Raw genomic sequence first — 24,032 nt, 5'->3', positions numbered from 1 at the left:
AGTCTAATGTTGAGTGCATGAATATCCTCTTCCCTCTTACTGAGAGATGCTGTCATTACCAGCATCATCATATCTATTCATCTTTACCCCTCATTATAATGAATGAAAAGAAGGAGTCTTTTTATGTTACGTTAAGCCCCACAATACCTTGCAGCTTCCATCAATTCCTTTCCTGAAGTGGGATCCACACGAGTTAATGGTATGCTGCAAGTGTCTCTGTAAAATAGCTAAGCATATTTAGCTACTTTATATATTCTATTAGAAGCACTTAAGCTATAACACAATCTGAAATACTCTAGTTTAGGTTATCTTCAAGTGCAAACAATTCCTTCCCTCGCTACTAAAATCCAAAGTATTGTGCTAAAGTCTCGACCCACTCCTCATTTCTTCATATTTTGCTTCCAAGGAGCCAGATTTTCTTTTCATTTGTTGGAGAAGTATTCAGCAATACTTCTCCAGGCATTCTGAAGGTCTTTTGTAGGTTTGGCTGCTTGTCACTCATTGTCAGTCCAGCTCTTGTACCGGACCATTTTCAGAGGAATGTTTGTTTTATTTAGTTATTTTTGCTTGTTAAGCCATTTAATACTGACTTATGAATCGCACAAAAAGGCAACAAACACAAGAAATAAACCAGTCTTGTTTCCACATGTAACAGACAACTTAGCAAAGAGCAAATTTTAAATTGCCTCTTCAGGCAGGTTGTTGCTGGTGTTCTGTTGCAAAATTACTTAATTTATTCCTATTTCTATAGTTAAGTAATACAAATGGCAAAGATAATGAAGTCTGACAGGCATAAAGTAGTAGTTAGTTATTAGCTGAAAACTTGTCATATAGTATCTCAACATGGTGTACAGTGTGTTCTAAAAATATTTGAGGAAACTGAAACGAGGACAAAAGTAGAAGTGGCAGGGGGCGCTGGTTGAATTCAACTACATGCCATATGGCTGGGAGTGGCCAACCTGGGTTTGAGTCCAACACATGGCCCTTTGCCGCATATCTTCCCCTCTCTCTTTCCCCCTCTGCTTTCTTGTTGTTTCTTTACAGTATCTGTCAATTAAAAAACTGTAAAAGGTCAAAAAAAAAAAAGAAGAAGTGGCAGGCTTAAAAAACTATCTACTGCAACTGAACAGTATCTGTGTCATGGTCTGCGGTGGGTGGCTGGAATTTCCATAAGGCTCCTGAACTGACCTGGGATCCGCCCCTGGGCAGGGCCAACTCCAGCTCCTGCACACCTGGAGCCTATTGCAGGCAATCAAGCCAGAGGGATTTAAACCACACATTTATGTTCATTCACTGCCAGTTCGTCATCAACACATGTTGGTAACAGGCCTTATACTTCAAGTTCTTGCTGTGCTCTATCTTGTTAACAAGACTCTCTTGTGCTGCAGTTGCTGTATTCACCTTGGCTCATGCTCCACCTCTGGACTCAGGATACCAAGCAATCATTTTGAAAATCTCTCTGTGCCTCACCTGCTTGCCCTCCTGCCATCACACTCCATCTGAAGCCCTGGATCTCAGGCCAGCCTTTCCACGCCTCTCCGCTTCCCCTGGATTCTCATCACCCCCCTCTCAACACTCCATGTCCCCTACTGCAAGTAAGAATTGCTACTCTTACAACTGGCCACTTCAGAGCTGCCTCCACTACCTCCCTAACTCCTCTATCTTCTCTCTTAAGCGTGACTGTTCCCTGCTCAGCTCCACTCTGCATCTCAGGCCTCATTCCCTCGCCCTAGCCACGTTCCCAAGGCCACGCCTCGTCAAACTCCACGTCTTATTGTTTTTTTGTCTTTGCTACGTTTTCTTTTTTTGCACTTAAGCCTAATAAATTGTTACATCATCTGCTGTCTCTGCTCTGGGTTTCTGCACCTGAGTCCTGTTCAGTACAGGCCACTCGGCCCCCTGACAATCTGAAAGTCAAGTCCTTAAGAAATTGAAAAGAAATCCAGCAAAGGCCTGATACAGGAGCTAAGAGATGCATGCAGCCTGTCAGCTGATCCATTTAGTGTTTGCCAAACCCTTATTAGACTTCAATATATATGGAGGGAGGTTAGGAGAGAAGTAAAACAGTTAGTGTTGGGTAAGTTACTTTTAAATTAGTAACTTAGTTACATTACTAGTTCTATCAAAAGTAACTCAGTTACTTCAAGTTACTTGTTACTTTCAAAGTAACTAGTTACTAGGGAAAGTAACTTTGGTTTTACTCAGAATTCTCTTGTTAATGTGTTGCTTCTTTAACTGGATACCCAGCAAGATTGCCAGTCTTCTAGCTTGCTTACTTGCCACAAGTGCACTGTGCCACCTACCAATAGAAAGGAAAAAATAATCTGCATATTTCCACAAGAGAAATCCCACGCCTAGACCGCCATTGACCGCCGCCATGATTCTAGCCTACGTCATAGCGTCATGTGCGCTTTTTACATCCAACACGAAAACTGCAGTCGTGGTACTTTCGATTGTACTCGGAACTCAAAAATTCTGCCTTCTGAATAGGAAGATGTAGGTAACACCAGACTGCAGATGAGCTGCTTACAGGGCTGGAGTGGGACAAAAAGTTGGCCCAGGCATTTTTACTAGAGACTGGCCCACCATTATAGGAAAAATCATAAAGCCTTTGAATGAAAACAAACGCTGTTGTGACAGTGATGTACACTGTTTTGATGGTATATATGTATCAATCTATCAATCGTTTGTTGTAAGATTCAATTATTTTTTAAAAGCGAGACATTTTAAATGAGAATAAGAAAGAAAAGTACTTTGTGCCCCCTCTCCCTGTTAATGCCCTACCTGCCCCCCTGGCAACACTTTGCTAGACCCGCCCCTGCACAGTTACAAGCTGTCAGCTACATAGAAAAAGGATCCTGGTGTTATTTGTCTCTCAGAAACAGTTCATAACTTCCCTTCAACTCATTCATGTCACCTAAAAGGTAAACCTGTTTCTCCATCACAGCTCTGATTCAGTAAGGACATCTCCTGGTTTCATCTTCATGTTTCCCTCTCACCAGATAACCAAACTGACATCATGACCAGCAGCTTTTACAGCTGTGGCTCCAACAAACATCAGCTGATACTAGAAAGTAAGATTAAATAAATTCTAACAACAGCTGATCAAGCTTAAACATGCTGCTGTTGTTTAGCGCGACATCCGCTGGTTTCTTCTTTCTGGCGCAAAGTAGGCGATAAACAAACAAGAGAGAAAAGCCGATCAGCTGATCATTGATCAGTTTCACGATTGAAGTAGCAACAGGAGAGGGAGGGGGGAGAATGAGAGAAGAAGAGGCAGCTGTTCAGTCACACACTGTTCTTTACTTTAAATCCATCACAGTACAGCAAACTACCCTGTTTATCCTGCACTAACCTGCACACAGTTGATCTACCTCAGTTTGCTTTGCAGCATGTTTCACAATATGAAAAACTAGGTTCAAATTTACAGACTCAATATCTGAGTTAAAACCATGAGGACTTACATGTAAGCTTTACATTTCCAGTTTATCAACACGTCATTTGTCTTTATGTGACATACCCTGGTGATTAATATACAAACAGGACTACCTTTCATGTGTTTCTGTTTAGGCTCAAATCGGTTTCATGTTTGAAGGCTCTCAGTGATGTGAAACAATAACTCCCTGCAAATTTGTTAAACCAAAAGTAACTAGCTCATTTTGAAAATATAAGGAGTAGAAAGTACAGATATTTGTTTAAAAATTTAGGGAGTGAAAGTAAAAAGTTGTCAGAGAAAAACTACTCAAATAAAGCGCAGATACTTGAAAATTCTACTCTTCTAGTCATGACAATGATCCCAAACACACTGCTGATAACAAAACATACCTGGTTAGAAAAACACACAATAGAGTCATGGATTGGCCTCCCCATAGCCTGGATCTCAACTTTATTGAAGTAGTGTGGGATCATTTTGACATAGAAAGGAACAGAAGGGAACCAACATCCAAAGGAAAGCTTTGAATGTCCTTCAAGAAGCTTGGAGAACTGTTTCTGAAGACTACTTAAAGAAATAACAAGAAAGCAGACTAAGAAAGTTCAGAATATAAAGAATAAAGATGGTCGTTGAATTTCAAGGTTTTAAGAATTGTACAAACTGTTTTTGCCCTGTACTCTGTATTTCCATGTATATTTAAAAAATACAGTATAAAGAAATGAGGTACGGCTTAACCCTCCTGCCATCCTTTAAAAAACTCACACCCATCACCCTAGGGACCATTCTCAGCCACGCCATAAAAAGACCATATATCCATATTTTATTCCACTTTAAATTAGCCAACCTTGTAAAACTACTTCTCCCTGAAATATTCATGTAAAGTTTTAATTATATTTTAACCCTTCAAATCCCAGTGTTATTACATGAGCGCCCTGTGTTATAAGCCCCAAAAACCAAAAAATGAAACTAAATATTTCCACAAAAAACCAGTTGAAGTAATATGTGATTGTCATTATAAGTAGGCCTTTAGATGGACCAAAGATTGGCACCAACATACATTTTGACCTGCCATTATTTTTTTTGCATTTTTTTTGCAATTTAAAAATTAAAACTTCAAGGCCCTGAGTCTTCATTGACATCCAAGAAAAGAAGAAAAAATAAAATCATATGATGATAATTTGGGGTTGAAAAATAGCGTTTATAATGGAAGTCAATGGGCAGAAAATGGTCCCCAGGGTGATGGGTGTGGGGAATTCACACTGGAATATTAACATTGACAGGTAAAAACTATCCTGTGGCAAGTTTGGAAATGGCAGCCATTTAACACATAGCAGTGGCACAAAAAGGTCCCAAGAAGGCAGGAAGGTTAAGACTTGTGTGCAGTACTATACTTCTATTTTTCCATCACCTTTTAGGAGAAGTCATTTGATCAAATTGTCCTGTTTAAGATGATACAGGTTGGGTTTCAAAAGGGAGAGTCATCTGCAGCATACCTCAAACTCTTTTAGATGAGTGCTCATATGCTAATATGAATACTGCATGCCTATGATGGACACAAACCAAACAAGGCAAATGGCTTCCACTGTGGGATGCATCGTTTCCTGATTGGAATAAGCCGAATGACTAGACTAGGGTGCTGACTGCTTCTTCATCAGATCAGGGGCGATATTCATTTTTAGCAGACAAAATAATTTGAATGAAATGTACAATAATTCGTTTTAATGAAAATGCGCCGATATCGTCTCATGGTTTTGGTTTTATAAAAAATACAAATGTTCTTCCACAGAGACATACATAACAATAATATCTTACAGGGCCATCTTTAAAAGAATGGCAACTACATTTTACAATCATTAATACGTTACTTTCAAGGTTTAAATACTTTTAAATAGAATTTTAATAAGACAAAGAAAGCAAACACTGTATGTAAAGCAAGTAACAATTTTGCAACAAAACACAGTCATGTCATAGCAAATCACTGTGGACAAAATGTTAACATTCATGCAAAAGCGTCTTGTGCTGGCAGACCTGACACTTAGCAAATAAGGCATACTAGTCTGATCAGCAGCAACGGAAATGTGTATAAACTGTATAGCATGTTTTTCAGTAAAGCATTAAAGTCCATGCTCAAGTCAGCCAAGAATCCAGAGGCAAAAATTAGAAAAGTTCAAGTAATGCGAAGTAAAGAAACCACAGTCCATTTCAAATAGAAGAAAACATGGTCAATAAGGAGGTCCTTGTATCACAAACGATGGTGCTGTAGTTGTAGTTGAAAAGTATCACACTTAAGAATCATCATCAGTTTTTATGACATGAAAAAGGGTCACATTAAATATTACCTGATGCCCATTATTCCAAGCGTACAGCGCCCTCTCTCTGGCATTGTAGTCGAGCATGGAGATGTGAAAGTACTGGTTGTGGAAAGGAATGTCTATGTATTCATAGGTTGAAGTCTTGGTAGAGTAAGCGTAGTAAACCTTTGCTCCCGACAGGTGAGAATTAGTAATATAAAGTGTCCCGCAGATCATGAAAGATTCACCTGCGTTCCTTTTGGAATATTCGGTGGTCCAAGTCTTTAGGACCTGCAGAGTGTCAGGGTCGATCTGAGAGATGACAACATTTCCAGCATTTTGATTGGTTGCGTACACAACCCACATTCCCAGTTCATCAGCCATGACGTCGATGTCAGAGTATCCCCCCCACGTATATGGGTACATGTTGTAGAAGCCGGCAAATTCCAAAGCTCGCTGGGCCAGCACGCTGCCCGTCTCGAAGTTATACTTGACAATGATGTTGCTCTGGTACTTGTTGTAATAAAGCGATCCATTGTAGACCATGTGATTTGTTCCCTCCCATTTAAAGGGGAGGCTGTAGGTTCGAGAAACCACCCCTGCTACAAAGTCTTCCATTGTCTTGTATTCACGTACAATCTTGCTATTGCTGTAGCTGTCCATATACCAAACCTAACAAGAGATGATGGAGAGGACAGATGGTTAGAATCAGCCATCAGCAATACAAAATCAAATCTGAATCATTCTTGATATTATGAAAAAACCCCACATCGTACATCTTTTTAAAATCACCCCTCCCAAAAATAAATAAATAAATCAAAACCCCATCTATAAATGCAAGCCTCTTCTTAAATTGCTGTGATATTCTGCCCACTTTAACAACAGAGCACATCGCTGATATTAAATGCATCGCACCCTCATGCTCTCATAACTCACCCTGTTGTTTCTGGTTGATGCGAGAGGATCAGTCATCCATGCCCCAAACCGGGTTCCAGATGTCTTTATTGTAACAGGTCCAGTGATTTTCATTAATTTCCCACACGCTGTTAATAAAGAAATGCAGCGATAAGATGTGCTGTGGTGCTTTTTGTCTCTAACTAGATTTCTGAAGCCAATTTCATGCCTGTTCCACCACAGAGTGTGCCCTCCGTGCATACTAAGGTAGCAGTGGAAGCAAGATGCTTAATTTAACTTAAAACAGAATTACACAACTGATGTTTTAAGATAAGATAAGATAACCTTTATTAGTCCCACACGTGGGAAATTTGTTTTGTCACAGCAGGAAGTGGACAGTGCAAAAGTTATGACGCAAAAATTAGAATACAATAAGAATAAATACAGTACACAGCTGTACAGAATAGAATAAAATAATATACTATATACAGTAGAATAAAATAGAATAAAAATATACAATAAGATAAAAATAGAATATGAATGCTATATACAACTGAGTAAAAATACAACGATGCCAGAAAAGATTATTGCACTTAGTGTTATTGCACATGTGTGGATGTGTGTGTTTGTTCAGTTAAAGTCTTTGTTGTGGAGTCTGACAGCAGTGGGGAGGAAAGACCTGCGAAATCTCTCCGTCCCACACCGTGGGTGCCGCAGTCTCCCACTGAAGGAGCTGCTCAGTGCTGTCACAGTCTGCTGCATGGGGTGGGAGACGTTGTCCAACAGGGATGACAGCTTAGCCGCCGTTCTCCTGTCACTCACCACCTCCACTGGGTCCAGAGGGCATCCTAGAACAGAGCTGGCCCTTCGGATCACCCTGTTCAGTCTCTTCCTGTCCCCAGCAGAGATGCTGCCGCCCCAGCAGACCACACCATAAAAGATAGCAGAAGCCACCACAGAGTCATAGAAGGTCTTCAGGAGTGGGCCCTCCACCCCAAACGACCTGAGTCTCCGCAGCAGGTACAGCCTGCTCTGCCCTTTCCTGTAGAGGGCGTCTGAGTTATGAGTCCAGTCCAGTCTGTTGTTCAGATGAACACCAAGGTACCTGTAGCTGTCCACAGCCTCAATGTCCATACCCTGGATGTTCAGTGGTTGCAGTGGAGAATGCTTGTGCCTGCGGAAGTCTACCACCAGCTCCTTGGTTTTACTGGCGTTGATCTGGAGGTAGTTCAGCTGGCACCAGTCCACAAAGTCTTGAGTCAGTCCTCTGTACTCCTTGTCGTCCCCATCAGTGATGAGGCCGACTATTGCAGAGTCATCAGAGAACTTCTGCAGGAAGCACTGGGTGGAATTGTGGGAGAAGTCTGCAGTGTAGATGGTGAAGAGGAACGGAGCCAGAACCGTTCCCTGTGGGGACCCCGTACTGCAGACGACCCTGTCCGACACACAGCCCTGAGTCCTCACATACTGTGGTCGGTCGGTGAGGTAGTCCAAAATCCAGGTAGTGAGGTGATGGTCCACTCCAGAGTTCTCCAGCTTGTCCTTCAGAACCGAGGGAAGAATAGTGTTGAAGGCACTGGAGAAATCAAAGAACATGATTCTCACAGTGCTTCCAGCGGTCTCCAGGTGAGCGAGGGAACGATGTAGGAGGTGAATGACGGCATCATCCGCTCCAATGCCAGGCTGGTAGGCAAACTGAAGTGGGTCTAGTGATGAGCTTGTTAGGCGCCGAAGCTGAGCCAGGACCAACCGCTCCAGGGTCTTCATCAGGTGGGATGTCAGAGCCACCGGCCTGTAGCTGTTGAGGTCCTTGGGGCGTGAAGTCTTTGGCACTGGTACAACACAGGAGGTTTTCCAGAGCTGTGGGACTCTTCCCAACCTCAGGCTCAGGTTGAAGAGGTTTGTAGCTAAAGGAAACTCAACTTATGTCTAGTGCACAGTTCTTTAGAGTATCTGAAGATTAAAAATGTACACATCTCTTTCTCTATGCAGACCTCCTCCACCTGTTATTTTGGTAAGTTATAACAGGCTTGATTTAAGCACAATTAGTAATGGATGGTTGATCTTCAAGTACGGAACAAGTGTCATTAAAATTGCCATCATATTAAGAAATCCATCTTCTGCTTGTTCACTTTGCCCCCCACTCAAAGCATAAGAAAACAGATCCCTGAAAGTCACCATGTAATTTGAATGTTGCCTACTGTACTAATTAATAGCTTAACTTCCCGGGAGAAACTGTGCTTGTAGATATTAAAGGCACAAAGTGCTTCCTTTTTGGCCCATTAGGAAGAAATTAGGCATGGCACATTACTCTCACTTCCCTCAGTTAGAGATTTTAGAACATTTAATGTTAAAGGCCAAACATTACAGCAGTCCTTAAAAAATGTCTTTCACCAGCATGAATTCTAGATGAAACACACTGACATTCACAAGGTTTTTTATTTCTCACAGTTGTTATATCTCAGAGCAACATTTGTCACTCTGAGATGTAACAAGAAATAAGCAAAGAATAGTAAAAGTATCTGAAGTTGGACATTCAAAGATTTTGAAGCTTTGGTTATATTAATTATATTATATTAAAGTACTTTGTGAAACTGTGTGCAAGTGTAAAGCCCCTGCTCATTTTTTATATATTTTGCTTCCAAAGAGCCAGATGTTTGTGTCATTTTTAAGTGATCTTGAACAATTTAATCCAGATTCTCTTAAAGCCTTCTGGAGGTTTTCTTTGGACATTGGCTGTTTTTTTTCACTCATTTTCAGTCCATTTCCTGCACCTCACTGATTTTCTAGGATTTCAGGATACAACCCTCGAGTTGCGTCTGGCAGTTCAGCTGATCCATCTACTGTTTGGTGAAGCCTCATCACCAATGGTCTCAGTGGAAGAGTGGCTGCCTTTCTTAATGAAGGAAAACGCAGTATGCCACATTACACAAAAACTGGACTGAAAATCTCACGCAACAGGTGATGGAGTGATGAATCCACATTTTTGGTTCAATATGTTGTCAATATATATGGAGGAGATCAGAAGAGAGGTACAGCTATCTGTAAAACACCGTGGGGGCTCTGTCATTTGGGCTGCATTTCAGTGGTCTTGGGGATTTTTTCAGAACTGATGCAATCATTGATGCAGGCAAGTGATGCTGGATTTTGATCCATCTGGAAAACATCTAAATGGTAAAGGCTTCATTTTTCAACATGACAGTGATTCTAAAACTGCTGTAAAAGCATGTCTGCATAAGAAAACACACAATGTAACTGTGTGTTTTGTATTAATTAACATTATCTTATGTTCTTGTTTATTCTGGTTATGTATTCTGGTAAAATTTTCCTAGTTCTTCGGTTTTGGTTCTGAGCTTCTTCTCTTTAGTCTAGTCTAGTCATCCCTGCCCGTATGTTCCCTCTGTTCCCTGTCAGTATCTTGTCTCTGATTTCTGTCAGTCTGTCAACACGTTCTCACTCCCAAAGCGTAACATTTTACGCTAGGTGACAAATCATCGGTATATTGCGCTTACGGTCACCCAACAGGTCCCTATTTTACGAGTTCGGAAAAATGAGGAAACATGAGAGAAATGAATCTACACATTTACGTTTCTGTTACTTAAATCACTTTGGAAAACACTATCTAACACGATTAATGTGGTGGTTAAGATTAGGGATAAGGTTATGGTTAGGGTTACACGGCTGGAACGTGTTTTACTGCGGGAGTGTCATTCTGTTCGATTTCATCCACAATCCAGCGCGTAGCATAGGAACACAGAAGGTCACCTTTCGCATTTCCATGGAACGCCTTGGAATGTGACAAATCGTTGGTATATTATGCGTCAGGAGTGAGAATGGGCTGTGCTCTTAGTTCTGTCCTGGACATTCTCTGCTTCTGCTTGCATTTTCACCTTTTGGAATAAAGTTCACTCGCATCACAGCCTGTGCTTGCATCTCGGGTCTTTCTCATAAACAGTAACAGTATTAGTTCAAGAAGACTACTTAAAGAAGTTACAATAAAACTTGTCTAAGACAGTTCAGACTGTGATGAAAAATGAAGGTGGTCATACCAAATAGAACTAGTTACTTTTGTTTTCCACATGTTTGAATAAGTTGCTGCACTATTTTCCTGTTGTCCTAGCAACATACACAGAAATGAGCGATGGCTCTAGACTTAAGCACAGCACTGTGCATTTCCCTAGGTGGTTAATTTCTTTAGCAGGATTACTCACAAGTACACCATGATGGCAACTAGGGCTGCCACGATTAGTCGACTAGTCACGATTATGTCGACTATTAAAATCGTCGACGACTAATTTAATAGTCGACGCATCGTTTGAAGCTTTGTAAGATCACAAAGGACGCAGGAATGAGTACCGGTAGTAGGATTTAAGAGTGTAATAACGGACTGAAACAGAAGATGGCAGCACTGCATGTACAAGGATGCCAGCTGCCGTTAAACCCCGAAGAAGAAGAAGCTGTGTCCCAGAATTCATAGCGCAGCCCAGCGCAGTTGCCAACAATGGCGGCAGCTAGTTAGTTTTAACTTTACTCTTATTATTCTTTCTGGGTCACAAAATAAACGTTTAACATATTTTCAGGCTTGAATGTAGCTGTGTAAACCTCAAATATCTGCTCAGTTTATCAAGACACCACATATTTTCAAAAGCGCTCCGACGTTTTCGGAGACGTCTGTTACCCACTAGCTCGTTAGCTAGGCGGGGGCAAGGCTAACTAGAGCCGTGAGAACACCGGACTCCCGGCAAATCGTTTTCAAACCCACCGCCGTCTTTCGCTAGTCAGGTTAAACATATATATAAGTCACTTAGATAACTTAAAAATGTTATTGTTTGGCTTTTAGTATTTTATTTGTTCCTGAGTAAATCGGTTTGGCTGAGATTAAAGTTATAGTTTTTGCACAGCTAAAACTGTCAAGCAGACAGCTGATTATCAGAAGTGTGAGACGCTGGAGAATATACTCTGGTGTCCTGTTATATTTTAGAAAGCAAGGAGTTTATTAAACTTCACCGAAACAATCTGCAAATTTCATTAAAAATTAATAAACTACCATCTTGTCTTTATTTTTAGTTAGCACAAACACTTCAAGCTGTAAGCTAATGATAGTTATATAAGACCAGATGCTGCTGGTGCAATAAGCTGTACGCTGTACCTCCAATGGATGATGATCTGATTAGTCGACTAATCGCAAAAATAATCGGTGACTAGTCGACTATCAAAATAATCGTTTGTGGCAGCCCTAATGGCAACACCTATAACATCAATACTCCTATGTGAACTTGTTACAACATACTAATGCCATTGTTTTTACCACACACAGTAGTATTATTTTTAGATGAGCACAGTTTTCTCAGTACACATGTGGCTTCTTATTTTAGTTTATTGTGATAACAAGAAGAATTCAAACTTTTTGTACTATCAGCAAAATGCAGTGCACACTACTCACTCAGCTTGCCCATACAGCTGCGGAGCCGACTGTCTAGTCGCAGGACTCGCTGATAAAGCTCATCGTAGTCATACGCCCCAAGTTCCTCCTGTATGCCTGTCAACACCGCAGACAGGTTTCTGATCTCATCCTTGAACTGAGAGATGAGTGCAGCATCCATCTTATACTGCTCCAACACAGGGATCAACGGCTTCAGCTCGTCCATCTTGTCCTTAAGCTCCTACAGAAATGACAGCAGCAGAGATGAGAAACAAAGGGGAAGAGGTGGGAGATCGCGGATAGGTGCAAAAGTTAGGAAGAAACGAAATTACTGTATGTCAGGAAATGTCCATGGTAGAGTTTTATTGTACTGTAGTAGAACAGTCAGCCTTACATGAAAGAATAAAGTAATGCTAGCACTGACATCTAGTACTATTAAACACAAGGAAATGGACCAATTTCCTATTTGCAATGATACAATGACATTGGAATTTGTTGGTGGTCAACCAACAGCTCAATTTCTGATTTTCCAGCTGCTTGTTGCGAATCTTTCAGTTCATTTGGTGTCAGACAATTTGCCACACCAGAAATAATCCTACTCCCCTACCAGCTGTCCAGTACAATCCACACGGGGCAGTGACAGCAGCGAAAAGAAATCTAAGATTTGAACCCTTTCTGAATGATTTCTGAAGGGTTTGTGGTAAATATGCTATACATTTTTATTATTATGGTGAAAATTCAAGGGAATCTGTAGGGTAGTTATTAGCCAACTGCACTAAATTAAGCCTCGGACAACAGTGGCTTTCTATTCACAGTGTCAATTAACTCAACTAGTAAACCCTTTCATGACTTAGTATTTCTTGGTTTTCTCTTCTTTGAAATATATTAAGTTAAAAGAACTGTTAGATTGAACTTATGTAAAGACTTGCATGAGAAAAGATACTGAGCCTGTTTACACTTTAACAGATTCATGGTACAGAAAGGCATAAAAACAACTAATTCACATAAATGAAAACAAAACACAAAGATCCACTGAACATTAACCAGGTAAAAATAAAACACCTGGAAATTTCTGGCTATGATGGATTTCCTGTCATCCTCAATCTGTCTGAACTTGGTTCTCAGACCCTTCATCTGGTTTTCCATCTTCATGACATACTGGAAATCCCTCTGAGTGCGCAGGTTCAGCACCTCAATGGACTGAGACATGTTCTGCACCTAGAATAAAAGAAGCCACGTTAAAACTGGAACGGGGGTTCCAATGCACACACTGAGACACTAGCTACAGTCCATGATATGGTTGTAAAGTAAATATATGACGTCTTCTGTTCTTTCCTTCTTTCCAGCCAGCGCAGCTAACTGAAAGGCACTTTGATGGGTTTCCCTGGTGAGCCTGTGTGTGCCTGAAATTTGTAATGGGCTATTGTTGAAAAGAGAAAAAAAAATCCTGGAAAGGCCTAGCAGCACCCCACTTCAGTTAAATTTCACAATAAAATACCTTGTATCGGGAGATGAAAGGAAAATAAAGCTTATAGAGACTTGTTACGTCTTTATTCCTATCCTTTATAAAACAACGTGTGTGTGCAGGTGTGTGGTAAAATCGTGTGTTTACCTTCTCTAGTAGCTGGCGGAGCTGTCTGCTCTTGGCGTCTCTAGAGCACAGGCTTTGTTCTGGTGCCACCACTGTGCAGATGCAGCGCCCATCAGCATCCTGGGCTGAGCTGTACACCTGCCAGCCCTCCTTTGGACCGATAGTCTGTAAGACCCAACAAATATATGTAGAGTCTAAGGATGGATAATATATTACATATACTCTAGTATATATATGGAATATGTATAGACTAAGGTCTGACATCCTTCACTTGTTGTAACTACCTATGTCCCATGCAGTATATGATACATGACTACATGACTTGCCTGAAGTGACGCTCAGCTTGATTTTTACGAACATTTATAGAAATGTAAGTTTGTAATCAAGTGCAGGTAGTTGTAGAATGAAAGGGAATGAGAGAAAGCCTAAAAATATTAAATATTACTTTATAATTTTACAAGAGGTAGTTTAAGAGGCATGTGTCCATTGCTTCATCAACTAAAGCTGCTAAATCAGTCTTTTGCACTTTCTGTGATTTTATGGACCAATATCAGTAATCAGATTTGTGACTTTTATTTTTTGGGGATGTGCAGTTTGTCTGGCCAGTCTGAGCAGGTGTCGCACACCTAAAGCTTGTGTTGGCTACGCTGGTGTGTAGTATAGTAATCCACTCTGAATTTAATAACACCTGAAAATCAAAAAGAAATGCTGTTTAGCTTTGGAATTAATCTTGATACTGGGTTTGGTCACTATTGGTAGCAGTAAGCTAGTAAATAAAACTGCTAAACATTAGTAACTTACATTTAGAGCACACATAGCAACTCTGTTTTTTTGGAAAGGTCAAGAAAGGCCTCTATTCTGCAAGGTTCCTATACACACAGTACAGTATTCAGAGTATTGCTCCTGCGCCTGTGCACACGTCAACATCAATGTGTGGAGAAACTTAAGCCCTTACTAGCCTGCTGTCATGCTTGCCATGATTGGATAAGGCAATTCAAGGATGTCAATTAACCTGTGTTGAGTGCAATACTTTTCACCACATCTGTCAGAATAGCTTCTAACACATCGATTTGTCAGCAATCCCTTCGGTCTTTTCTTGTTTAATCTCTGCGTGGATACATTTTTTGACACTATTCCGAACTTTTAAGTAAGTTTTTACTGAACTGTTATGTTATCATGTTTAAACTATGGGAATATCTCAGTATAATGCATAATATATGACCAGAATCAAATACTCTTAATAAAGTAACACAACAGATCTAAAAGTCATCTATGAAACTCTGACAGCTTTGAACTGTGTGTAACTTACGTAGCTTCAAGTACCTTTTTTCAATTATTTATAGGACTCGGGGCCATGCACTCTCTAGCTATAGAGATTTAGCTGACTCTCCAGTAAAGCAAACAGACAGAGGAGCCAGAATATGCATTTGTAATGATATAAATATTTATGTGCTTGTAAACCTTCTCATTCACTGTAATCTGACATCTGAAGAAAAAAAAATGGGAAGAGGAGGGATATGAATAGACAGAAGAGTTGAAGAGGTGGTTATGTAGGTAAACAACATCTGAAAAAGGGAAAGAAAACAGAACATTGCTGACAAAGAAGTACTTTGTACAGTAAGCACAAAATGCTGAGATGAGGAATAAACAGGTAGGCATTCAAAATGTACTGAGGAAAAATGAAAGAAAATTGCAAAAAGTTGCAAAAGCAAAAACATTAAAAAACTAGGGCAGTGCAGTCCATCTCACTGATGCTTAACTATTGATTGCTAAATATTGATTTATTAAAGCTGCCTACTAATGCAAGACAAATCTTTTACAGTAACGTCCAACACGATGTACATATCTAAACCTGGCGAGCTACTGCCGTATCATTAAAATGTTGGGTTTTTTTTGCCTGTCCCGTTTGGTTCTTTTGCCATCAGAATTACTGTCTAAAGGCAAAGAAAGATGCCCAACGGATTTACTTTATTTACTTTACCAAATTGACCATCCCAGCCTGGGATGGTCTATTTGATTCTATTTGATTTGTTTATTTTATTTATTTTTTATTTTCACTTGCTAGATACGGGACAGACTTGAATGAGGAAAAGAAAGGGGAGAAAGGAAGAGGGGGAAAAACTGCGGAGAAGAGGGACGGGGATAAAGGGCAAAAAATAAAAACCAACAGAATAAGCTGAGAAAAAAATACATATATCAATCACCTGGATCACCTGTTGAGAAAGAAAAAAGAAAACAAGCAGAAGAAAATGAGAGCAATACAATAAACAACATCATGATGATTTATGGGAATATAACAGTAAATACTAAATAATAAACATTATTGTGCAGCACGTAAGATCGACAGTGCACAGTGTGCTTTGAGGAAGGAGCCCAAAAGGGTGTATGTGTGTGTGAGTCCCCGTGTGTACACCTGTGAGCGTGAGCGCGCTTGTATTTAAAAGGTTCCTTCATGTAACGATCTGCTAGAGGGTGTGAGGAGCCACAGCCCCGTCCTCCAGGGCATGAAGCAGGTATGGAGGAGATCAAAACTCCAGACATCCAGAGGCCCCCAGAACTCAAGAGACCAAGGAAGACCAACAGAGGGGCAGCCGCGCCACTGTCCCAGAAAGAGCTGAGGAGAGTCTCAGATGAGGGGTCACTCAGCAGCCGCGGAGCAAAGCCAGGGGGGGTTGCAGTGACGTGCCCGTGAGCTCCGCCGGCAGCCAGCTGCACCAGAGTGACCGAGCCCCAGGCCGAGAGGCCGAGGACACCCCATCCCCGAAGTGGCCCGAGCAAGCCCCAGGCTCTAGGCCCCGACAAGCAGCCACCAAGGAGTGAGCCTGGACGCCCATCCCCGGACACCAAGAACCACCAACGCACTGATGTCTGAGGGCGTCTGCCACCAGCAGGGGAAGTGGTGGTGGGGGGAGATAGGCCTCCATACCTTGGAGGGCCTGAGATGTCCCCAGAGAGGTGGCGTCTGATACCCAACCTGACATATAGACACAGACATACAGGCACACACAGATACAAACATCCATTCCCACCCTCATGCTCTCATATGCACTTACTCCACACTCAACCAACGTGGAGACAGACATAAAGAGACGCTGTACACACGATCACACTCCCCAAGCGTACTCTACGAACCGGGTCTAGGTACCCTTGCCCCTGGAGGGGGAACTGCACCCAGACCCAGGTGGTGTTACCCTTTTCCCTGCAGTGGGGAGAGGCAGACCGCCCCGACTCCGCAGCAGCAGGGAGGCCCCACACTCCAGATCCCAGTTGGATGGCCAACTCCTCCTCCCAGCCCCCCTGCTCCAGCAGGCCGCAGAGAACGGGGGTGTGTGAAGACTCCAAACCTCCCTCCACCCGCTCATTGTAGTGTTGATGCATGTGTGTTCTAAGGTGCATTTAAAACCCAGGAGCGCATGGAGCTACCTGCCAGAGAGCAGCAGGTAAGCGCATAGCCCCTCCTGATAGGCCTCAACGTCTACGTGTATTTAAAATTGAGAGGTGGGCAACGACACCAGGGGTGCCGTATCATTAATAAGGGACGATGTTTTTAGCTTGTTCAGCACAGTGACATTGTGTTTTACTTGTGCTGCCGTGTAGCCGATGAGGCAAACACTAATTTTCCGATATATTCTTCCTCCAAAACACTAAATACAAGAAGATCTTGCTCCAAGGCTACATGGGGTTTCACAGCTCTGCACACCAAAGCTCAGTCATTTATCATCCTTACAAAACAGCATCCAGCAGCCGAAAGCTCTGCCCGCTCATCCAGCGAGGTATCGCTCTCCTTGCAGGAATCATAGACATGAGCGCAGAATTGCATGAGTGGTCACATGCAGTATTTAACACGCACACAAGACACAGTATGAGAACAACTGTTTCCTGCAGTTGTTCTCATACTTGATCTCCCTATGTGTCTTTGCCAAGGTTTGACTCATGGATTTTTGAAAGGATGATTTACAGCAGTCATCAATATTTCTGGAGTTAGGTTGCCAACAGACACTATTTTGTGCCAGCTTTCAATATGTTTACAGTCGAAACCAGCAAGCAAGCCCAGAGTTTGTTATTTCCCCATGATTTATAACAAACCGGAGTAAAAACCTATGACACATGCTAACATAGGCACAGACGATTTTGTGAAAGCACTCAATTTTTAACAAACCTGTTATAAACATTTATTTTTCTATGTGACTAAGATTGAGGATTTTCAATAATATCTGAGCTTTTAAATAATATGTTTCAATATGAAACTGTCTCTATAGCCTCCTACTCTCTGAGTGACCTCACAAATCCAAAGAAAGTCCTTCATAAATAGCAAATCTCGGTTCATGTCATTTGAAAGAAAGCCCCTTTTGACATTTTATTGTGTCTACTGACAGATTTAGACTGTTTACTACAGCTTCCTGCTTCCTGGGAGATTTGGAAGTTTCTGCACTAAAACACAACATGTAGAAGAGTGTTTCAATGCAGAAAACACATCATGACATAATAACACAGTGAAATGAAAGAACAAACCTTTACTGGACCCATTTAACAACTATGTACCTGTCTCCAAGTCAGATCAGCAATCATCAAAACTCGTAATATTTTAACTTTTATTACAAATGTGTTCATTCAACATAGATGTAAACAATGTTTGCTGGTCTTGATTTACTGACTCAAAGATTACACAACACCTAAGTAATGAATGAATTGTTTTCGTTGCTTTTATTGCCGCCCACAAAATCAGTCTCACTTCTGGTCCTCTTTATTGTTGGACTTGTGTCAGGCTGCCTGAATGAACAGTGAATTTGCCCCTAAACCTTTTATGTCTTAGTGAATTCCAGAGTGACATTTACAGTACTGGATCCGTCATCAGGCCAACAAGCAATAAGCCGATGACAGGAAAAGAATGGAGGCACCCCTCACATAATATGACATGCAATACTGATGTCATTTAACCAGCTTCATGTTGATTGTTTTGTCTGTTGTTTTTATGGTTTATTGACTAGTTTACTGTAACTGCTTGTTTATCACTTATATTGCTACCAATATTTATTTTTGCCCAGCGGTCCTGAACAGCTGCATCTTCTGCTGAAACAAAGCTTGCTGCTCATGCAAGGGGCTGTGAAATTACAATGGTTTGATAATTTCAGCACAAAACATCTCACAATCTCATGGAAGAATGGTGGGATTTCTTAAAATGTAATGTAGATTATGAATCTTAGTTATTACGTTAATGATCCCCTGCCCTTTTCTTACTGTGGGACTGACATTTGTGAGTTTGAGAAAAACAAGGCTTTCAGTAAAGGCTGAACATATGCTGGTCAACAACCTTCTAATATGATTCTTTATATTTATAGTAATTGGTTAATGTATACACAGAAAAAGCAGGTCAGTGTCATCTGCCTAAAATACCTCAGTACAATACACTGTGCTTTACAAAAGCTCAACGCGACCACCAAATTGCAAACAGTAATGATATAAACTAATCATGGTTAATACATCTCAATTTACTTGTCGCTGCTGAGTGAACCAATGTGTGTCCATTATATACAGAACAGTGAGTGAGTAAACAAGGAGATGATTCAACACAAACCTCCAGTCACATCTCACATTAGTGCATACAGTTTGTTCTACACCTCATGGGGAATTCACGAGAAATCACAAAGAGAAAAAAAGTAATTGCCTGTTTGTTGCCTTGCACCACCAGAATCAAGTTTGTATGTTGAAATGCGTAATTGTATTGTCCTTTCATGGTCCAAGGGCTTTGCTGTTGGATTCTTGGTTAATACACTGTATTCGAGTTTTGGGTTTCTGTTTGGTTCTCAGTTGTGAATTTAGTGTTTCAAATAGTTTTAGAATTTTGATTCTTGCTTTAGTTTGTCATTCTAATGATGATTTTTGACTTTAGTGATTCTGAGTCTTAGTTCTTGTGAAATTATTGAGTTCTGATGTTTGTTTGGCTTCTTGTTGTCATTCGAGCCTTGTGAGATCTCCCTATTTGTGTTTCCTCGGCCTCGTTTGTCTTCTGTGTGACACTGTCTGTTATCACTCTTAGGTTAGCCTCTGGTGTCAGTTATCTTTTGTTTATTTCCTGCTTGATTACTTTATGATTACGAAGGTTACGTTAGACTGGTTTTACGTGCTTCTCTTCTGTTTTGTCTTTATAACGAGTTCCCCATTCATTTTTAGCATTTGTGGCTTTTTGCTTGAGTACTAGTTTAATGCTCCCTGTTTTCCTTTAATATTTAGTATTCTCTTGCATTTTGCTTTTGGATACCCTTTAAGGTTAAATGATTCTGTCATGAATCGCTGTGCGGCAGGCGGGAGTTGGACCCAAAATGCAGGACTCAGACTCGAGGGAATGAACTCAAAACACAGCTTTATTTGCTGGTAAAACAAACAAACATACAAACTAAACTAAACTGGGAAGCCACAAACTAAGAACTACAGCGAGACACAGGGAGATCCACACACAGCATGAGGGACGACGTCACACCGACTCAGAGAAACACAGGGTTTAAATACACTGGGGAGTAACGAGGGGAATGAGACACATAAGGAGGGCACAGCTGGGAGAAATCAGGACTGACGAGACAAGCAAAGCAGGACACATTCACATAAGAAACGGACCTTCAAAGTAAAACAGGAAGTATCACACAGAGACGCGAACTTGACACAGTGGAGACAGCAACTAAGAAATACAGAGACATAAACCATAAGGCAGAGGTCTAAGAACCAAAATACACAGGGAAATACTCAGCTGGGAACACAAGAGACTAGACTAGAGAGAGTAACAAAAAACCAACCATGAGAACATAATGCACAATGCAGAGTGACAGAAAACAACTCAAACATGCAAAGACACAATTACACAGAACAGAGGGGACACAGAGAGACATGAAGGGCAAGGGATCAAAACTAGAAGCCATAGAATAAATCACACACAAGTACAATAATACGAAAATCACAAAGAACTAAAAACGCTGGGTCAGGAGACCCAGGACCGTGACAGTACCCCCCCCCTCAAGGGCTGGCTCCAGACAGCCCAAACACAGAAAAACAAAACCAAACAGAAAACAACCCAGGGCGGGCGGCGGGGGCCCAGGACGGAGGGCTCGGAACAGAAAACAAAAGAGCACAGCAAACACCGGAGCCCAAGAAAACAACCCAAACACAGAGCAGTTCAGGGGGCCGACCATGCGCAAGGCAACGGCGGAGACGCGGAACCAGTTCAGGGGGCCGACCGCGCGCAAGGCAACGGCGGCGACGCGGAACCAGTTCAGGGGGCCGACCGCGCGCAAGGCAACGGCGGCGACGCGGAACCAGTTCAGGGGGCCGACCGCGCGCAAGGCAACGGCGGCGACGCGGAACCAGTTCAGGGGGCCGACCGCGCGCAAGGCGGCGGCGACGCGGAACCAGTTCAGGGGGCCGACCGCGCGCAAGGCAGCGGCGGCCCTCCAGTCTCAGGCGTGCTGGCCATGGCCTGGTGGGCACAGGACCAGACGAGGCAGGACCAGACGAGGCCGGACCAGGCGAAGCAGAAGCAGAGGCTGAGGCCGGACCAGGCGTAGCAGAAGCAGAGGCTGAGGCCGGACCAGGCGTAGCAGAAGCAGAGGCTGAGGCCGGACCAGGCGTAGCAGAAGCAGAGGCTGAGGCCGGACCAGGCGTAGCAGAAGCAGAGGCTGAGGCCGGACCAGGCGTAGCAGAAGCAGAGGCTGAGGCCGGACCAGGCGTAGCAGAAGCAGAGGCTGAGGCCGGACCAGGCGTAGCAGAAGCAGAGGCTGAGGCCGGACCAGGCGTAGCAGAAGCAGAGGCTGAGGCCGGACCAGGCGTAGCAGAAGCAGAGGCTGAGGCCGGACCAGGCGTAGCAGAAGCAGAGGCTGAGGCCGGACCAGGCGTAGCAGAAGCAGAGGCTGAGGCCAGACCAGGCGTAGCAGAAGCACAGGCGGATGCGGCTGGACAGGCTCCTCGGGCCCTCCAGCTGGTGCGGCGTGAGGCTGAACGGGCCCCTCGGACCCTCCAGCGGAGACAGGAGGCTGGACGGGCCCCTCGGACCCTCCAGCTGACGAGGCGTGAGGCTGGACGGGCCCCTCGGACCCTCCAGCGCAGACAGGTGGCTGAACGGGCCCCTCGGACCCTCCAGCGCAGACAGGTGGCTGAACGGGCCCCTCGGACCCTCCAGCTGACGAGGCGTGAGGCTGAACGGGCCCCTCGGACCCTCCAGCGCAGACAGGTGGCTGAACGGGCCCCTCGGACCCTCCAGCGGAGATGAGGAGGTGCTGGCTGGGCTCACTGGAACCCCCAGCGGACGAGGTAGATGGCGGCACGGGAGCCGCGGAGTGCTGGATGAGCTCATCCGAGCTTCCAGCAGGAGCCGATGTAGAGCCAGAGAGAATTGGGACCCCGGGCTCAACGTTAAGCTGGCTAGAAAACTGCACTGCTACGGGGAACTGGGCCAAAGGTTCAGGTGCGAGCTGAGCTGCTGGACACACGGGGACCTGAGCTGCTGGACACACGGGGACCTGAGCTGCTGGACACACGGGGACCTGAGCTGCTGGACACACGGGGACCTGAGCTGCTGGACACACGGGGACCTGAGCTGCTGGACACACGGGGACCTGAGCTGCTGGACACACGGGGACCTGAGCTGCTAACGGTGGAGAAGTAAATGACTGCACAGGGGACTGAACTGATGTCTGTAGTAACGGTGGTGGTGAGAGTGGAGTAGGTGGTGGAGTTAATGACTTCACAGGGGAATGAACTAGAGGTAGTGACGGTTGTGGTGCTGGTGGTTGAGTGGGTGACTGTGCTAAAGGAGGCTGCACTGGGGACACTGGAGACTGCACTGGGGAAAGCAGGGCTGCAGGAGACTGCACTGGGGACACTGGAGACTGCACTGGGGAAAGCAGGGCTGCAGGAGGCTGCGCTAGAGACTGCAGTGATGGTTGTAGTGGAGGTGTGACGGGTGGAGGAGTGGCTGAAGTGGCTGCGGGTCGGGCGGCTAGTGGCTCAGCTACAGAGCATATTAACGGCAGGGCTATGGGTTGAATGTCTGACTGAGTAGCAGCCTGAATGGCTGGGTGTAGTGATGGAAGGGAAACAGGTGGTAGTGTGGATGACGGAACTAAGGGCGACTGAGTGGCAGACCGAACTGATGACTGAAGCGATGGTAGAGGTGAAAATGGAGCGTGTGGTGGAGTTAATGGCTGTGCTAGCGGGGACACAGGAGACGCAGCTTTTAGCCGGGCAGCTAAGAGAGCTTCAGGAGGCCGGGCAGCTAAGAGAGCTTCAGGAGGCCGGGCAGCTAAGAGAGCTTCAGGAGGCCGGGCAGCTAAGAGAGCTTCAGGAGGCCGGGCAGCTAAGAGAGCTTCAGGAGGCCGGGCAGCTAAGAGAGCTTCAGGAGGCCGGGCAGCTAAGAGAGCTTCAGGAGGCCGGGCAGCTAAGAGAGCTTCAGGAGGCCGGGCAGCTAAGAGAGCTTCAGGAGGCCGGGCAGCTCATAAACTGTTCACATTTCCATCCGTAGCACAAAACACAACCCCTGAACGAATAGTCCCACGGTTCGACACAGAAAAAGAGTTCTTATTCACCATAGCCGGCGATGTACAAGTCTGAATGTCCGGCTGTGGGGTGGCGCGCTGGCGGCGTGATCGTCGTTTCTTTTTTGATGATGGTTCTGACGGGCCGAGCGGCTCCACATCCGGCCCTTCAGGCAGGTGGGTAGTAGCAGCTGGGGGATGAAGGAGGAGTTCGTTGTGGATTAAATCCTGTTCAAGTGGGTGGAGCGCACTGAGTAGCCAGGGAAGACCAGAGATTAAACGCTGTAGTTTGGTTTCCACAGCACGGCGAAATTCCTTCCCCTCATGTTCGAGCCACAGATGCAGGAGTCTTTCCACGGAGTAGATAATGTCCAGACGCAGTTCTTCTAGTGGGTTGAGTGCTGCTGGGTCCATATCTGGTGACGTCGTACTGTCATGAATCGCTGTGCGGCAGGCGGGAGTTGGACCCAAAATGCAGGACTCACAGACTCGAGGGAATGAACTCAAAACACAGCTTTATTTGCTGGTAAAACAAACATACAAACAAACTAACTAACTAACTAACTAAACTGGGACGCCACAAACTAAGAACTACAGGGAGATCCACACACAGCATGAGGGACGACGTCACACCGACTCAGAGAAACACAGGGTTTAAATACACTGGGGAGTAACGAGGGGAATGAGACACAGAAGGAGGGCACAGCTGGGAGAAATCAGGACTGACGAGACAAGCAAAGCAGGACGCATTCACATAAGAAACGGACCTTCAAAGTAAAACAGGAAGTATCACACAGAGACGCGAACTTGACACAGTGGAGACAGCAACTAAGAAATACAGAGACATAAACCATAAGGCAGAGGTCTAAGAACCAAAATACAC

General features: G+C 43.8%; 2 protein-coding genes across 2 annotated transcripts in view; both read right to left on the bottom strand.

Moving 5' to 3' along the window:
• Window positions 1–3,348: 3,348 nt before the first annotated feature.
• Window positions 3,349–24,032, bottom strand: part of olfm3a (olfactomedin 3a) — a 33,628-nt gene continuing 12,944 nt past the window's right edge. The window contains exons 2-6 of the mRNA XM_085286501.1: window positions 13,653–13,796; window positions 13,103–13,258; window positions 12,062–12,281; window positions 6,661–6,767; window positions 3,349–6,396 (exon numbers count right to left, since the gene is read on the bottom strand). Coding sequence (XP_085142627.1) covers window positions 5,719–6,396; window positions 6,661–6,767; window positions 12,062–12,281; window positions 13,103–13,258; window positions 13,653–13,796 — 1,305 coding nt within the window. The 3' untranslated portion in view covers window positions 3,349–5,718. The remainder of the gene's footprint in view (window positions 6,397–6,660; window positions 6,768–12,061; window positions 12,282–13,102; window positions 13,259–13,652; window positions 13,797–24,032) is intronic.
• Window positions 21,077–23,655, bottom strand: LOC146566873 (uncharacterized). Its single transcript, XM_085287819.1, has 4 exons — window positions 23,116–23,655; window positions 22,256–22,899; window positions 21,572–22,159; window positions 21,077–21,211 (listed from the first exon to the last, which is right to left on the bottom strand). Exons 1-4 carry the CDS (start codon window positions 23,561–23,563, stop codon window positions 21,077–21,079), a joined length of 1,815 nt encoding a protein of 604 aa, XP_085143945.1. The 5' UTR covers window positions 23,564–23,655.

The sequence above is a fragment of the Mchenga conophoros genome, linkage group LG9, assembly GCF_057382185.1.
Source record: "Mchenga conophoros isolate Kocher_MC1m ecotype Shallow Benthic linkage group LG9, M_conophoros_male_GT1.1, whole genome shotgun sequence".
Classification (NCBI taxonomy): Eukaryota; Metazoa; Chordata; class Actinopteri; order Cichliformes; family Cichlidae; genus Mchenga; species Mchenga conophoros.
Note: the sequence above shows the minus strand (reverse complement) of the source record. Positions and strands in the feature narration are given on the sequence as shown.

Coding starts and splice junctions, on each gene's coding strand:
- LOC146566873 (XM_085287819.1), bottom strand. CDS start 23,563: ATGGACCCAGCAGCACTCAACCCACTAGAAGAACTGCGTCTGGACATT. Junction 22,160..22,255: donor CTCCACCGTTAGCAGCTCAG/GTCCCCGTGTGT, acceptor CCAGCAGCTCAG/GTCCCCGTGTGTCCAGCAGC. Junction 21,212..21,571: donor GAGGGCCCGAGGAGCCTGTC/CAGCCGCATCCG, acceptor CTTCTGCTACGC/CTGGTCCGGCCTCAGCCTCT.